This window comes from Manis javanica, chromosome 7 (genome assembly GCF_040802235.1).
Source record: "Manis javanica isolate MJ-LG chromosome 7, MJ_LKY, whole genome shotgun sequence".
Lineage (NCBI taxonomy): Eukaryota > Metazoa > Chordata > Mammalia > Pholidota > Manidae > Manis > Manis javanica.
Genome location: NC_133162.1, coordinates 77,909,953 through 77,928,615, shown reverse-complemented (window position 1 = coordinate 77,928,615; position 18,663 = coordinate 77,909,953). Strand labels below are relative to the sequence as shown.

Sequence of the window (18,663 nt, the reverse complement as noted above, 5' to 3'; positions counted from 1 at the left end):
CCTAAAATAAAGTGATTCAGAAAGGCTAAAATAAGGGATGGTCAAAGGTATACAAGATATCAGAATCAAAAAGGGAGAGACGGTGGAGAGTCTGGTTAATAGGCAAAGTAGAATTCACACCTCAAAACATCAAATGTGACAATGAGGGATATTTTTTAATGCTAAAATTCATAATGGAAAAGTAACACTTACAGATATTTTTATGTACCAAAAAACAAGTGACTACCTTTATGAAACAAAAACCATAGAAGATGCAAAGAGACATCGAGGGAAATAGAACAGTAAGAGACTTTAATATACCTTTCAGTACAAATTATGCCAAGTATGAAAAAACTCATAGAGATAGAACACCTAACCAACTTAATCAATGAGACAGATCTTTATTACCCTATATAAGTAATATATCCATACTCAAGTGTTTATGGCACAAATACTGTTCAAATATTGAGTCAAAAAGAAAAGAAAATATAAGTCCTTTCCCACAAAGTGGAAATACTACAAAAAACACTCTCTGCTTGTGATGTAATAAAAGTTAAAGTTACTAACAAACAAAAAACAGAAAGACCCTTCCAACTGGAAATTAAAAGAGCTTCTATTAACCACCTCTTGGGTGAAAGCGAACATATAAAAATTACAGAATTTTTTAAAGCAATGACAATAAGAATCTAAAGTACACAGTTAAATCAGTAATAAAAGAGAATTTACAGCACCAAACACAAAGAAACTTTTTTAGAAAGCATAAGAAAAAATACAATAAAGTTAAAAGCAGAAAACAAGGTGGAAAATACAATAGCAATTAATAAATCAAAACCATAGTTTTTAAAAAGCATTAACAAAGTGGACAAACTTCTAGCTGCCTTCACAAAGGAAAAAAAGGAAGGAAATCATAAACAAACAAGAATAGAAATGGTAATTTCCTAGGGAAGAATGTATTGACATAAATTGATGCCCGTACCAATTTCCATAGAAGAACAGGAGAATGTTACTCAGGAACTAAAGCAATAAAAACTACCAGGACAGACAGATTCAAAGGAATTCACTGAGCCTTCAAAGACAAACTAAATCCTAGGATATATGAATTTTTCAAGAGCACTGAAAATGAATGAAAACATCTTAATTTTTTTAAATGAAGAAAAATTTACTAATTTTTTTGAAGAAGCAAGTACAGCATCAACTACTAAGCCCAATAAAGACAGTACTAAAAAAAAAAACTGAAGACTAATATTATTCATTTATATTGATATAAAAATGTATATATTACCAAATAGAATCCAATGGTAGGTCAAGAAAATAATATACTGTGACCAAGTGAGAGGTATTCCTAGATTGCAGAGTGGTTCAATTACTAAGAAATCTGTTAGTATCATCCACCACATTAACAGTACTAGGAGAAAAAAAAAAACACAAAACCCTATGTCCATGGGTGTTAAGAAACTCTCAGATGAAACTCAGTATTAATTCATGGTATGAAAAAAAAGTTAAGAAAATAGGAATTGAGAGTATTCTCTTAATATGTTAAAACACTAACCAGTTCCAGACACAAGTAAATTAAGTATCTTAACAGTTATCGTAAAATAGTATCTTATTTAATACTAGAGAATTTCTACTAAGATCGGGAATAAGGCAAACATGTCCACTATCTCTGCTACTATTGAACACACAGCAATAGAAATATAAGTCAATAAAATAATTAGATAAGAGAAATCAACTATAGGCCAAAGAATGGTTAAAGAAGTAGAGAATCTCTATTGTAGATGATATGATAGATAACACACACATGAAAAGATGCTCCACATTGCTAATCATCAGGGAATTGCAAATTAAAACCACAATGAGATATCACCTCACACCAGTAAGGATGGCCGCCATGCAAAAGACAGACAAAAACAAATGTTGGCGAAGATGTGGAGAAAGGGGAACCCTCCTACCATGCTGGTGGGAAAGTAAATTAGTTCAACCATTGTGGAAACCTGTACGGAGGTTCCTCAAAAAACTAAAAATAGAAATACCATTTGACCCAGGAATTCAACTTCTAAGAATTTACCCTATGAATGTAGCAGCCCAGTTTGAAAAATACACATGCACCCCTACGTTAATCGCAGACCTATATATAACAGCCAAGAAATGGAAGCAACCTAAGTGTCCATCAGTAGATGAATGGATAAAGAAGATGTGGTACATATACACAATGGAATATTATTCAGCCATAAGAAGAAAACAAATCCTACCGTTTACAACAACATGGATGGTGCTAGAGGGTATTATGCTCAGTGAAATAAGCCAGGTGGAAAAAGACAAGTATCAAATGATTTCACTTATCTGTGGAGTATAAGAACAAAGCAAAAACTGAAGGAACAAAACAGCCAAGAATGGACTAACAGTTACCAAAGGAAAGGGACTGGGGAGGATGGGTGGAAAGGCAGGGATAAGGGCAAAAAAGGGGCATTATGATTAGCAGACATAATGTGGGGATGGGCACGGGGAGGGCTGTACAACACAGAGAAGACAAGCAGTGATTCTATAACATCTTAGTACACTGATGGACAGTGACTGTATCGGGTATGTGGTGGGGACTCAATGATGGGGGGATCTAGTAACCATAATTTTGTTCATGTAATTGTAGATTAATGATATGAAAACAAAAAGAGAAATCTACTTTAAAAATAAGTAGACATATAGATTAATAAAAGCATGGGAAGAGATACATTTATTTTTTAATATACATCAAGCTGGTTTAAAAAAGTAAAGACATGGAGAAAGATATATCATGCCAACACTAATGAAATAAAGTGCCCTAATTAGTTCCAGCCATCCCACCAGGGTGGCCAGGGCACAAAGCACTACAGGACACTCCAGCTCAAGCCTACCCCAGCATTAGCCATCCTGTCAGGATGGCCCCAGCACAGAGAATACAATAACTGAAATGAAAAATACACAATAAGGAATCAAGAGCAGATTAGGGGATGCAGAAAAATGGATCAGCATATGGAAGACAGGGTAACAGAAAGCACCCAAGCTGAATAGCAAAAGAAAAAAAGAATTTTAAAAGTGGGGATAAGTTAAGAGACCTGAGGTAATATCAAACATACTAACATTTGCATTATAGGGTTCCCAGAAGAACAGAGAAAGGGGAAGAAAACTTATTTAAAGAAATAATAACTGAAAATTTCCCTATTGTGGGAAAGGGAACAGACTTCCAGTTCCAGGATGCATGGACAGACCTTAACTAGATGAATCCAAGGAGGTCCACACCAAGACACATAATAATCAAAATGACAAAGGTTAAAGATGATGAGAGAATCTTAAAAACAGCAGGAGAAAAGCAACGAGGCACTTTACAAGGGAGACTGCACAAAGCTATCAGCTTATTTTTCTGCAGAACTTGGCAGGCATTATATATCCAAACTGCTGAAAGGAAAAAACCTGCAAGCAGGAATACTACACACTACACCTGTTAAAGGTATTGTTCAGAATTGAAGGAGAGAGAGTTTCCCAGGCAGAAGCTAAAGGGGTTTATCAACACTAAACCAGCCTTACTAGGAATGTTAAAAGAACTTTGTTAAGTGGAAGAAGCCATAATTAGAAGAAAATTGTGAAAGGAAAAAAGTCACTTATGGAAACAAACATATAGTAAACATAGATAAATCATTTATAATGATAGTATGAAGGCTAAAAGTCAAAAGTAGCAAAATCAATTCTATCTAAAGAAATTAAAGGTTTCATAAAATAAAAATATGTAAAATATGACCTTACATACATATATAGTACATGGAAAGGGGAGTAAAAATGTAGTGCTTGTAGAATGTTATATATGAGCTTCATGGTAATCAAAAACTAAAAACCCGTAAAAGAGGCACAAAAAATAAAGAGAAAGAAATCCAAGCATAACACTAAAGAAAGTCAGAGAATAGAGTGAGAAAGAAAGGAATAGAGAACTACAAGAACCAGAAAACAAAACAGCAATAAGCACATAACTACCAATAATATCTTTAAATGTAAATGGTCTAAATTCTCCAAACAAAAGAAAGAGGGTGACTGAATGGAATAAAAAAAAGACACATCTATATGCTGCCTACAAGAAACCCACTTAAGACCTAAAGACACACATAGACTGAAAGTGAAGGGACTTAAAAATACATTTCATGCAAATGGAAGTGATACAGAAAGTTGGGATAGCAATACTTGTATCACACAAAATAGATTTTAAAACAAAGATTGTAACAAGAGAGTAACAAAAGCATTACATAATAATAAATGGATCAAGCATGAGACTATAATAATTGTAAATATCTATGCACCAACAAAAAAGCATCTAAATATATAAAGCAAATATTAACAGACCTAAAGGGAGAAATTGACAGTAATATAATAATAGTCGGGCACTTTAACACCCACTAATATCAATGGAGAGAGCATCCAGACAAAAGCCATAAGGTAACAGTGGCTTTTGAACAACACATTAGATCAGATTGGCTTAACAGATATATACAGATTATTGTGTCCTAAAACACCAGAATACATGCACTCTTCTTCAAGTGCATATGGAACATTCTCCAGGATAGATCATGTATTAGGTCACAAAACAAGTCTCAATGAATTGATAAAAAGAATGAAATCATATCAAACATCTTTTCCTACTACAACACTATGAAACTATAAATCAATTTTATGGGAAAAAACAAATGGAGGCTGAACAACATAGCATTTGTGGGGAAAATGAAAGTTCCTGCGGCCAGGACCCTCACCTGACCCTAAACTACTTGATGATGTAATTGGCCTACTGCTAAGCTAATGCTCCCACACCCACTGGTAATGAGCTATTACTGACTGAGTCACTATATAAAGAGCTCTGCCCAGTGCTTTCAGAGGAGGCAGAGACAGAGGTGGATTACAGACCTGCAGACTGATGGATACAGACCTGATTCTAGTGCCTGACCTACTGCCATGATAATAAAGCTGGGTATAAACTCTTTTACCCCAAGAACATTCTGTTATCTTTCTTCAGTCTCACCAAATCCATAGTGAACTTGCCCGGGCTGAAACCCTTTGGTGAGACACTATTAAACAAACAATGTGTCAAAGAAGAAATCAAAGAGGAAATAAATAACTAGACAAAAATGGAAATGGAAACATTATGGTTCAAAATGTTTGGGACACAATAGAAGTAGCTCTAAGAGGGAAGTTCATAACAATACAGGCCTACCACAGGAAACAAGAAAAATTATCAACCAGAAGAACCAAAGCCCAAAGTTAGTATAAATAAAGAAATAATAAAACCTAGAGGAGAAATAAAAGAAAGGGAGACCACTAAAGCAATAGGAAAAAAAGTCAATAAAACTAATTGCCATTTGTTTTAAAAGAAAAACAAAATTGATAAACCGTTAGCCAGACTTATTAAGAAAAAAAGAGAAAACTCAAAATCAGAAATGACAGAGAAATTACAAATAACACCTCAGAAGTTCAAAGGACTATAACAGACTATTGATAGCGGAGGTGCATGGGGAAGGCAGTATACACAGAGAAGACAAGTAGTGATTCTGTACCATCTTACTATGCTGATGGACAGTGACTGTAATGGGGCATGTGGTGTGGATTTGATAATGGGGGGAGTCTAATAACCACAATGTTGCTCATGTAATTGTATATTAATGATACCAAAATAAAAATACATAAATAAATAAAATTTTAAAAATAAAAATAGAAAAATAGAAAAAAAAAAGACTATTGAGAAAAATTGTATGCCAAAAAATTGGACAACCTAGAAGAAATGGACAAATTCCTAGAAGCATATAATTTTCCAGAACTGAATCAGGACAAAAAAAGAAAATCTTAACAAACCAATTATTAGTAATGATACTGGACTAGTAATAAAAAACCACAAACAAAAATTCAGGACCAGATGGCTTTGATTGTGAATTTGATCAATTCAATAAAAATTTAAAGAAGATTTAATATCCATCCTTCTCAAACTAATCCACAAAATAGAAGAGGAAAGAATGCTTCCAAATTCACTCAATGAGGCCAGCATTATCTGATATCAAACCAGACAAAAACACAACAAAAAGAAGCAGCAGCAGTAAAGAAAATTATAGGCCAAAATCCCTGGTGAACATAGATGCAAAAATACTCAACAAAATATTAGCAAACTGAATGAAACAATACATTAAGTAAAAGGATCATTCACCAGAATCAAGTGGAATCTAGTCCAGAGATGCAATGACGGTACAATATCCACAAATTAATCAACATGATACACAACATTATTTGATGAAAATTCAACAGCCATTCATAATAAAAACTCTCAATTAAGTGGGTTTAGTGGGAACATACCCAAACAGAATAATAGTTATATAAGACAAATCCATCTAACGTCATACTTAATGGCAAAAGCTGAAACCTTTTTCTCTAAGGTTAGGAGCAAGGCAAAGAAAACCACTCTCACAATTCTTATTCAACATAATACTCAAAGTTCCAGCCACAACAATTAAACAGGAAAAAGAAATAAAAGGTATCCAAACTGGTAACGAATAAGCAAAATTTTCACTATTTCCAGATAACATGATACTATTGACAGAAAACCCTAAAGACTCCACCATAACAATTATTGGAACTAATAAATGAATTCAGCAGAGTTGCTGAAGGCTAAAATGTTCATGTAAAAATATGCTGTGTTTTTATATACTAATAACAAAGTAGACAAAGTAGACAAAAGATAAATTAAGAAAACAGTCCCCTTACAACTGCATCAAAAAGAATAAAATATCTAGGAATAAATTAAACCACAGAGGTGAAAACTCTGTACCCTGAAAACTCTCACACCCTGATGAAAGAAATCAAAGATAATATAAGTGGAAAAATATACCGTTCTCATGGATTAGAAGAGTTAATATTGTTAAAAAGTCCACACTACCCAAAGCAATCTACAGATTAAATGCAATCCCTATGAAAATACTGATGGCATTTTTCACAAAATCCTAATAATTCTAAATTTGTATGGAACCACAAATGACCCTGCAATCTCAATAGCCAAAGCAATCTCAGGAAAGATGTACAAAGCTGGAGGTATCATAATTCTACACTTCAAACTATACTACAAAGCTATAGTAATCAAAATGGTATGGTACTAACACACTAGGCACATAGATCAATGGAATGGACTAGAGAGGCCAGAAATAAACGGAAGTTTATATAGTCAACTCCACCCAAACCTGCCCACCCGGAGTTACACACAGATTAACCATTTTCCCCTGTAAAAACACAAATGTTCTACTAAATGCTTTACATTCATTAATTCATAATCCTAAGAAAAGCTCTTTGAGATAGGTACTATTATTATTCCCATTTTAAATTGGCACAACTGAGGAAAAGACATTAAATATTTTGCTCAACTAATAATCTGTAAATCAGGCAGTCTAGCTTCAGTGCTCATGTCTCTTCAAGGCCCATTTAAAATCGCCATGTAGGTACTGTTCATTTCATGCTATAGCCTTGCCATTCCTAATCTGGTATTCTCTTTAAGGCTTTTTCTGCAGTTCTCTCCACTTACCCTCCTATCTCCTACTAAGCTCTAGTTCTAAAGTTACCAAAATTTACCAAAGGAAAAGCTATCTGGCAGAGCAACCGCTTCCCTGAAGGATTAAACCAAGCAGAGTCACCTCTGCCCTCTTATCCTCCCCACTCCATATCTATTGTGAGGGACTTTCCCATCATGTCAACCCCCAATGTAGTCCTGGGTAGAAATGGAAAGATCACCCAGAAAAGGACTAAAACTGATTTGTCATGGAGGATGCCTTCTTGAAGCCTCCTGAAGAATAGGATGACTGTCACTGCCCATGGCTGCAAGAAGTTACACGGAAGTAGGGGAACAGGAGGGAAGGAGGGGGTGAGGAGTATGAGGACGAGGAATGGCAATAGGAATTCAGATCTACTGACCACTAGTAGGGACTGAAAGTGTTCCCCACAAATTTATATCTTGAAATCTTTACCTCCCATGTGATGGTATTTGGAGACAGGGCTTTTGGGAAATAACTAGGCTTAGATGAGGTCATGGGAATGAGACCCTCATGGTGGAATCGGTGCTCTTATAAGAAGAGACGCCAGAGAGCTCATTCTTTCTCTCTGCCATCTGAGGACACAGACAGATTTCTGGTGGCCATCTACACGTCAGGAACAAAGTCCTCACCTACCCATGCTAGCACCCTTAACTCAGACTTTCACCTCCAGAACTGTGAGATAATAAATTTCTGTTGTTTAAGCCACTCAGTCTATGATAACTTTGTTATGACAGCCCCACCCAAGCTAAGAGAGTAGGAATTTTATGTATTGCCTCATTTAATTTCTAAAAAACTGCATTTGTCTTATAAATGTCTAAACTAGTCTAATAACTACAAAGTCTAAATGTCTGAACTGTCTAATAACTACAAAGCCACTGCTTTTACCCTAACAACACCTCCTCCTCCAGGGTGGACAAGAAGTCTGCATGTCAGCTCTGGTTCCAATCTATCAGTAACAAATTATTTCCCTTGGACATAATCTTCTCTTAAGATCAAATTGACTCTTCAGACATTAAGTGACCTAAATGGATGTTCTCTAAAGTGCTTTTGCTATATGGAGATTATTCAAAATGCATAAAGGGTCAGGGAGTGCAGCAAAATACAGAGATTATTTAGAACACAAGAAGGTTTTATTTTCCTTTTCTTAAAAATGCAGTATTACACCATCACATAAATAAATAAAAAATAGATCAAAGTCAAAATAAACTTTTCTCACTCCATTTTTTATCATCAAATCATTTGGGGATGCAAAAGCTTTACGTGCCATTACTGGATGGTCACTGAACATCCAGAGAAGTTAGTTACTGGAGAAGAGCAAATATTCAAAAGCTCAGATCCCAGGATCCTTGATTTTAGAAAGACAGAAAATTCCAACCCTCCTCATCCTACAATTCCCAACTTAAAACTCAACTAGAGGGCAATGCTAGTTACTGTCTTTATATTACAGCAAGTTCCAGCTGGCTCAAAAAGGCCCATTCATATTAAATAGAACAATTTAATGCTCTAGTCACTACTGGATTTTAACAACTATAAATGGCAAATACGACTTATTTCAGAAATCAGCAAAGTACAAAGGAAAAGACTAATTTTAACACACAGTAATTTATGACACTTTTCTCAAATACACAAACCACAAGAGACATTGCATAACATCCAGTATGCTTGCTATACCGAGGAAACTGCAAATATATGTAAATGTAAGCCCAAAGCTCTTCACAGAAAACCTCTGTATTACAAAAATAAGTATTCACAAAGCACTATAAAAAGGTAAACAAGCTCACTAAAAGGAATTCAATTCCTATTACCCAAGAAAAGTAACTAACTGTAAGGTAGTTACACCAGAATTTGCATTCATCATAACCTGCTGAAAAACTATTTAAAAATATTATTTCATACTATTAATATGATGACAGCAATTTGCTTCAAAAGAATCCAGTACAAGAACAGGGTGGGGGAAACATACACATGCAAGCCAGATAGTTCATGAATTGATAACTGTTGAAGGAGTATATGGGGGTTGAATATATGTTTAACCTTTCTCCATAAGAAAAGTTAAAAGTCATTATACACTCTTGATGAAAAAATTTAATCCTCATATCCTGAAAATAAAGACTAGTACCTTTCAATCTTTGAATTTTTGCTTTCACAGAAATGACAGCTTCAAAGGGTGAAACTCTCAGCTCAAAACATGTTCCAGTCACTGTTTCAATGAAGAGCTTTATGGTATAGAAAGGAAGTTTGTAGTAAAATGGTCCCATGTTATCTTCATTGAAGAATGGAGGGTCTTTTCTGTTATCCATTACTTTGACTTTCCTAATTCCTCTGGACTATGTTGCAGACAACTGTATTCCAGTTCTAGCCAAGTCAGCTTTGAACATTGGTAATATGTATCATTCATGTTTTGAGTCTTGCACCTAAAAAACAAGAATATATATTTTTAAAGAAGCTTATCTGAAAGTCTCATTCCTCTATAAAGATTTTCTGAACAACTCTGGCCCATATCAATCTTCCAGACAGCCCCAGATTTCACTTTGATGCTTAGTATGTCTTATCTTGAACTTCTCCCATTTGTCTCTGAAACCACTCTCCCAGTTAGACTGAAAGATTAATAACAGATATATTCGGGTACTTTTCTGTATCCCACTAGAGCTCAAGACAGTTACTTATATATAGTACAAGATCAACAAATATTTGTTCTGTTGTTAATAATTAAACCAATGAACTTAATTTGTAGGTATATACTTGCAAGGCCTTGAAAAATTCATGCACATTTTTCTAAAACATGTAAATTGTTTTCTAACCCATACAAAGTATAACTTTATAACCATTGTACATTTGAATCACACTGGAATAGCAACCATCTTACTAGACTTCTTAAAAGTAAAAGTAGGACTCACTAAATGATCAATGAGCATTTGAGTTTCCAGAGGTTATCTATCAGTACAGCACTGAGATGAGGTTAATACTGGTAAAGGACACTAGACATAATCCCTACAGGCACATACAGTTACTTAATGAGTATGAGAGACAAACACACCAACAGAAGTCCTGAGATAAATTACAAGTATATGATCAGGAGACTAGGAATTACAAAACTGATAAATTGCTATTAATCAGTGAAAACGTTGTTAAAAGGGTCTTGAAAAACTTAAACTACAAGGACAGATGGATGATTCACATCTTCCTGGACAGGTAGGTAAATCCTTTTATTAGCCATATCTAGATATAATTGACATACCATAAAATTCACCCTTTCAGTCTAACATTTACTAGGCTTTAGTATGCTCACGGAACTGTACAACTATCACCACAATCATTTTTAGAATATTTTCACCACCCCAAAAGGAGCCCCATACTCTAGACATCACACCCAAATTCTCCTTTGCCTTCTCAGCCCTAAGCAACCACTAATAAACTTTCTGTCTCTATAATTTTGCCTATTGTGTACATGTCACATAAACAAATCATGCAATGTCATCTTTTGTGACTGTCTTCTTTCACTTACTATAATGTCTTCAACGTTCTTCCATGTTCTAAGATGTATCAGTACTTCATTCTTTCTTATTGCTGAATAATAGTCCATTGTATAGATATACCACTTTTATCCAGCCATCAGTTGATTGGTATTTTGGGTTATTTGCAATTTTTGGTTATTATGAATAATGGTATGAAAACATTCAATTAGAAGTTTTTGTGTGGACATGTTTTCCTTTCTCTTCCATACAGACCTAGGAATGGAATTGCTGAGTTATGTGGTTTAACTCCATATTTACAATTTGTGAACTACCAAACTTCCAGAGATGGTCTAAACCATTTTACATTCCCACCAATAAATGAGGGTGCTGACTTCTCCGCGTCCTTGTAGATACTTTTTGTCTTTTTGTTAAATTAAAGCCATCTTAGTGGGTGTGGGACTGCATCTTATTGTGGTTGTGATTTGCCTTTCTCTGATGACTAATGATGTTGATCATCTTTTCATGGGCTTATTTGCCATCTGTATACCTTCTTTACATAAATGTCTATTCAGAAAATCTGTTTAGATTCTTTGTCCATTTTTAATTGGGTTGTCTTTTCATTATTGAGTTGTAAGGATTTTTTAAAAAATGTTTTCTAGATATAAGCCTCTTAACAGATATAGGAATCACAAAAATTTTCCCCAGTTTTTGTGGGTTGCCTTTTAACTTTCTTGATGGTGTCCTCTGAAGCATGTAAGTTTTTTATTTTAATGAAGACCAATTTGGCTATTTTTCTTTTGTTCCTTGTGCTTTTGGTGTCATATTTTAATGGCTCTGCCTAATCCAGGGTAACAAAGATCTAGTTGTATATATTTTCCTAAGAATTGTATAGTTTTAGCTTTTATGTTTACGTCTATAGGCCACTTTGAGTTTATTTTTGTGGATGGTGTAAAATGGGGTCCAGCTTTATTCTTTTACAAGTAAATAGCCAGTTGTCCCAGCACCATTTGTTGGAAAGACTACACTCTTTTCACAGAATTGTCTTGTCATCCCTGTTGAAAACCACCTGATCATAAGTGTGAGGATTTATTCTCGTCCCTTGATTCCATTCCACTGATCTATGTCTACCCTTACGCCACTACCATACTGTCTTCACAGCTTTGCACTAAGTTTTGAAATCAGGAAGTGTGAGTCCTCTAATTTTTTTTTCTCTTTCAAAACTGTAGGCTATTCTGAGTCCTTTGAATTCCCATATTCAAAGGGATCACCTTGTCTACTTTGCAAAACACTGGTTTGGATTTTAATAAGGACTGTGTTGAGTCTGTAAATTAATCTGGAGAGTATGGCCATCTTGACAATATTAAACCTTCTAATCCATGGATGTGATGCGATGTCTTTCAGTTTACTTATAACTTTAATTGCTTTCAATGATGTTTTAAGAGAACAAATTTTGCATTAAAAAATATATTCCAAGAATTTTATTCTTTTTGATGTTACTATAGAGAAGGCATTGTGTTTCATTTTCATACTGATCACTGCTAGTGTATAGAAATACAGCTGATTTTAATATATTGGTCTTGATCACTGTAACCTTGCTTGGACTCATTGGTTCTAGGTTTTTTTAAATAGATTCCTTAGGATTTTCTACATACAAGTTCATGTCAAACAAATACATGTTTATACTTCCTTTCCAACCTTGATGCTCTTCATCTCCTTTTCTTACCAATTGCCCTGCACAGAATCTCCTATGCAAGGTTGAATAGAAAAGGTGACAGCAGACATCTTTGTCTTCTTCCTGATTGTAGGGGGAATTCATTCAGTCTATCACTGTAAGGCATGATTTTAGCTATGGAGTTTTCAGGGATAATCTTTATCAAACTGAGGACATTCCTTTCCATTCCTACTTTGCTTAAGTGTCTGCTTTTATTTTATCACAGAGTATTGAATTTTGCCAAATACTTTCCCTTACAGTGTCTGTTGAGATGATGATGTCTTGTCTCTTATATTATTAATGTGGTGTATAACATTGATTAATTATTGTTAATTCATTTTATTATCATTAATCTATAATTACATGAAGAACGTTATGGTTACTAGACTCCCCCCTTCACCAAGTCCCCCCCAACAAATCCCATTACAGTCACTGTCCATCAGCGTAGTAAGATGCTGTAGACTCACTACTTGTCTTCTTTGTGCTGCACATTCATCCCTATGTCCCCCCCCCCACATTATACATGCTAATCGTCAGGCCCCCTTTGTTTTTCCCTGCCCTTATCCCTCCCTTCCCACCCCTCCTGCCCAGTCCCTTTCCCGTTGGTAACTGTTAGTCCATTCTTGGGTTCTGTGATTCTGCTGCTGTTTTGTTCCTTCAGTTTTTCTTTGTTCTTATAATCCACATATGAGTGAAATCATTTGGTACTTCTCTTTCTCCGCCTGGCTTATTTCTCTGAGCATAACAACCTCTGGCTCCATCCAGGTTGTTGTAAATGGGAATTTGTTTTCTTCTTATGGCTGAATAATATTCCATTGTGTATATGTACCACATCTTCTTTATCCATTCATCTACTGATGGACACTTAGGTTGCTTCCATTTCTTGGGTATTGTAAATAGTGCTACGATAAACATAGGGATAGGGGTGCATGTGTCTTTTTCAAACTGGAGTGCTGCATTCTTAGGGTAAATTGCTGGGAGTGGAATTCCTGGGTCAAATGGTATTTCTATTTTGAGCTCTTTGAGGAACCTCCATACTGCTTTCCACAATGGTTGAACTAATTTGCATTCCCACAAGCAGTGCAGGAGAATTTCCTTTTCTCTGCAACCTCGCCAACATTTGTTGTTGTTTGTCTTTTGGATGGTGGTGATCCTTACCGGTGCGAGGTGATATCTCATTGTGGTTTTAATTTGCATTTCTCTGATGACAAGTGATGTGGATCATCTTTTCATGTGTCTGTTGGCTATCTGAATTTCTTCTTTGGAGAACTGTCTGTTCAGCTTCTCTGCCCATTTTTAAATTGGATTATTTGCTTTTTGTTTGTTGAGGTGCATCAGCTCTTTATATATTTTGGATGTCAACCCTTCTCCCATACTGTAGGATACCTTTTTGTTCTATTGATGGTGTCCTTTGCTGTACAGAAGGTTTTCAGCTATATAGTCCCACTTCTTCATTTTTGCTTTTGTTTCCCTTACCTGGGGAGATATGTTCATGAAGAGGTCACTCATGTTTATGTCCAAGAGATTTTTGCCTATGTCTTTTCTAAGAGTTTTATGGTTTCATGACTTACATTCATGTCTTTGATCCATTTAGAATTTACTTTTGTGTATGGGGTTAGACAATGATCCAGTTTCATTCTCTTACATGTAGCTGTCCAGTTTTGCCAGCACCATCTCTTGAAGAGACTGTCATTTCCCCATTGTATGTCCATGGCCCCTTTATCATATATTAATTGACCATATGTTTGGGTTAGTATCTGGGGTCTCTATTCTTTTCTAGTGGTCTGTGGCTCTGTTCTTGTACCGCTACCAAACTGTCTTGATTACTGTGGCATTGTAGCTTGAAGTTGGGGAGTGAGATGCTCCCCACTTTATTCTTCCTTCTCAGGATTGCTTTGGCTATTCGATCTTTGGTGTTTCCTTATGAATTTTTGAACTATTTATTCTAGTTCGTTGGAGAATGTTGTTGGTAATTTGATAGGGATTGCATCAAATCTGTATATTGCTTTGGGTAGGATGGCCATTTTGACGATATTAATTCTTCCTAGCCAAGAGCATGGGATGAGTTTCCATTTGTTAGTGTCCTCTTTAATTTCTCTTAAGAGTGTCTTATAGTTTTCAGGGTATAGGTCTTTCACTTCCTTGGTAAGGTTTATTCTTAAGTATTTTATTCTTTTTGATGCAATTGTGAATGGAATTGTTTTCCTGATTTCTCTTTCTATTAGTTGATTGTTAGTATATAGGAAAGGCACAGATTTCTGTGTGTTAATTTTGTATCCTGCAACTTTGCTGTATTCCGATATCAGTTCTAGTAGTTTTGGAGTGGAGTCTTTAGGGTTTTTTCTGTACAATATCATGTCATCTGCAAATAGTGACAGTTTAACTTCTTCTTTACCAATCTGGATTCCTTGTATTTCTTTGTTTTGTTTAATTGCCATGGCTAGGACCTCCAGTGCTATGTTGAATAGCAGTGGGGAGAGTGTGCACCCCTGTCTTGTTTCCAATCTCAGAGGAAAAGCTTTCAGCTTTTCACTGTTCAGTATGATGTTGGCTGTGGTTTATCATATACGGCCTTCATTATGTTGAGGTACCTGCCCTCTATACCCATCTTTTTGAGAGTTTTTATCATGAATGAATGTTGAATTTTGTAGAATGCTTTTTCAGCATCTATGGAGATAATAATGTGGTTTTTGTCCTTCTTTTTGTTTATGTGGTGGATGATGTTGATGGAGTTTCGGATGTTGTACCATCCTTTCATCCCTGGGATGAATCCCACTTGGTCATGGTGTATGATCCTTTTGATGTATTTTTGAATTCGGTTTGCTAATATTTTTTTGAGTATTTTTGCATCTACATTCATCAGGGATACTGGTCTGTAGTTTTCTTTTTTGGTGGGGTCTTTGTCTGGTTTTGGTATTAGGGTGATGTTGGCTTCATAGAATGAGTTTGGGAGTATTCCCTCCTCTTCTATTGTTTGGAAAACTTTAAGGAGAATGAGTATTGTATCTTCTCTGTATGTCTGATAAAATTCCGAGGTAAATCCATCTGGCCCCGGGGGTTTTGTTCTTGGGTAGTTTTTTGATTACTGCTTCAATTTCTTTGCTGGTAATTGTTTAGATTTTGTGTTTCTTCCTTGGTGAGTCTTGGAAGGTTGTATTTTTCTAGGAAGTTGTTCATTTCTTCTAGGTTTTCCAGCTTGTTAGCATAAAGGTTTTTATAGTAGTCTCTAATAATTCTTTGTATTTCTGTTGGGTCTGTCGTGATGTTTCCATTCTCATTTTTTATTCTCTTTTTCTCTTAATAAGTCTGGTTAGAGGCTTATCTATTTTGTTTATTTTCTCAAAGAACCAGCTCTTGGTTTCATTAATTTTTTTTCTCTTGTTTTTTTCTTCTCAATTTTATTTATTTCTTCTCTACTCTTTATTATGTCCCTCCTTCTGCTGACTTTAGGACTCATTTGTTCTTCTTTCTCCAATTTTGATAATTGTGTCTTTAGAGTATTCATTTGGGTTTGTTCTTCCTTCATTAAATATGCCTGGATTGCTATATACTTTCCTCTTAAGACTGCTTTCACTGCATCCCACAGAAATTGGGGCTTTGTGTTGTTGTTGTCATTTGTTTCCATATATTGCTTGATCTTCATGTTAATTTGGTTGTTGATCCATTGATTATTTAGGAGCATGTTGTTAAGCCTGCATGTGTTTGTGGGCCTTTTTATTTCTTTGCACAATTTATGTACAAGTTCTATACCTTTGTAGTCTGAAAAGTTGGTTGGTAGAATTTCAATCTTTTTGAATTTACTGAGGCTTTTTTTGTGGCCTAGTATGTGGTCTATTCTGGAGAATGTTCCATGTGCACTTGAGAAGAAAGTGTACCCTGTTGCTTTTGGATGTACAGTTCTATAGATGTCTATTAGGTCCATCTGTTCTAGTGTGTTGTTCAGTGCCTCCGTGTCCTTACTTATTTTCTGTCTGGTGGATCTGTCCTTTGGAGTGAATTGTGTGTTGGAGTCTCCTAAAATGAATGCATTCCATCCATTTCCTCCTTTAGTTCTGTTAGTGTTTGTTTCACATATGCTGGTGCTCCTGTGTTGGGTGCATATATACTTATAATGGTTATATACCCTTGTTGGACTGACCCCTTTATCATTATGTAATGTCCTTCTTTATCTCTTATTCTTTCTTTGTTTTGAAGTCCATTTTGTCTGATCCTAGTACTACAACACCTGCTTTTGTCTCCCTATTGTTTGCATGAAATATCTTTTTCCATCCCTTGACTTTGAGTCTGTGCATGTCTTTGGGTTTTAGGTCAGTCTCGTGTAAGCAGCAGATAGATGGGTCTTGTTTTTTTATTCATTCAGTGACTCTATGTCTTTTGATTGGTGCATTCAGTCCATTTACATTTAGGGTGATTATCGATAGGTATGTACTTATTGCCATTTCAGGCATTAGATTCATTGTTACCAAAGGTTCCAGGTTACTTTCTTCGTATCTGAGAGTCTAACTTAACTCACTTAGTATGCTGTTACAAACACAATCTAAAGGTTCTTTTCTATTTCTCCTCCTTTTTCTTCCTCCTTCATTCTTTATATATTAGGTATCAAATTCTGTACTTTTTGTCTATGCCTTGATTAACTTTGGAGATAGTTAATTTAATTTTGCATTTGCTTTGTAATTAGTTGCTCTACTTTTTTTACTGTAGTTTTATTACCTCTGGTGACAGCTATTAAACCTTAGGAACACTTCCATCTATAGCAGTCCCTACAAAATAGACTGTAGGTTTGTGGGAGGTAAATTCTCTCAGTTTTTGCTTATCTGGAAATTGTTTCATCCCTCCTTCAAATTTAAATGATAATCTTGCCAGATAAAGTAATCTTGGTTCCAGGCCCTTCTGCTTCATGGCATTAAATACATCATGCTTGTAAATACTTCTGGCCTGTAAGGTTTCTGCTGAGAAGTCTGATGATAGCCTGATGGGCTCTTCTTTGTATGTGATCTTATTTCTGTCTCTGGCTGCTTTTAACATTCTGTCCTTATCCTTGATCTTTCCCATTTTAATTACTATGTGGCTTGGTGTTGTCTTCCTTGGGTCCCTTGTGTTGGGAGAGGTGTGGATCTCCATGGCCTGAGAGACTATCTCCTTCCCCATACTGGGGAAGTTTTCAGCAACTACCTCCTCAAAGACACTTTCTATCCCTTTCTCTCTCTTCTTCTTCTGGTATCCCTATAATGCGAATATTGTTCCGCTTGTATTGGTCACACAGTTCTCTCAATATTCGTTCATTTTTAGAGATCCTTTTTTCTCTCTGTGCCTCATCTTCTTTGTATTCCTCTTCTGTAGTTTCTATTTCATTTATTGTCTCCTCCACCGTATCTAACCTGCTTTTAATACGCTTCATCGTGCTCTTCAATGATTGCATCTCCAACCTGAATTCATTCCTGAGTTCTTGGATGTCTTTCTGTACCTCCATTAGAATGTTGGTGATTTTTATTTTGAACTCCTTTTCAGGAAGAGTCATGAGTTTCATATCATTTAAATCTTTCTCGGGAGTTGTATTAATAATTTTACTCTGGACAAAGTTCCTTTGGCATTTCATGTTTGTATATGGTGCCCTCTAGTGTCCAGAAGCTCCACTCTGGAGCTGGTCAGCCCCTGAAGCAGTGTCGGGCGTCACTGGGAAGTGGTACTGGTGCCTGGGGGGAGGAAAGAGCTGTTCCCCACCTCCCGGCTGCTGTGCCTGTCTCCACTGCCTGAGCCAGTGGGCCGGTCACACAGGTATAAGTTTTTGTCCCAGAGCAGCCGGATATGGATCCCTGCTTGCCACAAGTGGCCAGAATCCCAGTCTCCCCAGGAACTCTGCCTGTATTAACTTTCCAACCTGGTAGTCATGCGAGTCATATGAAAGCACCATGAAATGTAGGTTTGTGCTCCCAGAGCAGATCTC

The 18,663-nt window shown here is 35.8% G+C and overlaps 1 protein-coding gene across 4 annotated transcripts in view; it reads right to left on the bottom strand.

Moving 5' to 3' along the window:
- LOC140850442 (AN1-type zinc finger protein 4-like) overlaps positions 1–18,663 on the bottom strand; it is a 101,231-nt gene that overhangs the window by 51,015 nt on the left and 31,553 nt on the right. For 3 of the 4 annotated variants that reach the window (XM_073241194.1, XM_073241192.1, XM_073241193.1), the window contains exon 2: positions 9,673–9,967. In XM_073241194.1, coding sequence (XP_073097295.1) covers positions 9,673–9,853 — 181 coding nt within the window. In that variant the 5' untranslated portion in view covers positions 9,854–9,967. Of the gene's footprint in view, positions 1–9,672; positions 9,968–18,663 lie in introns of those variants that run through there. The other variant, XM_073241195.1, reaches the window with a different exon arrangement.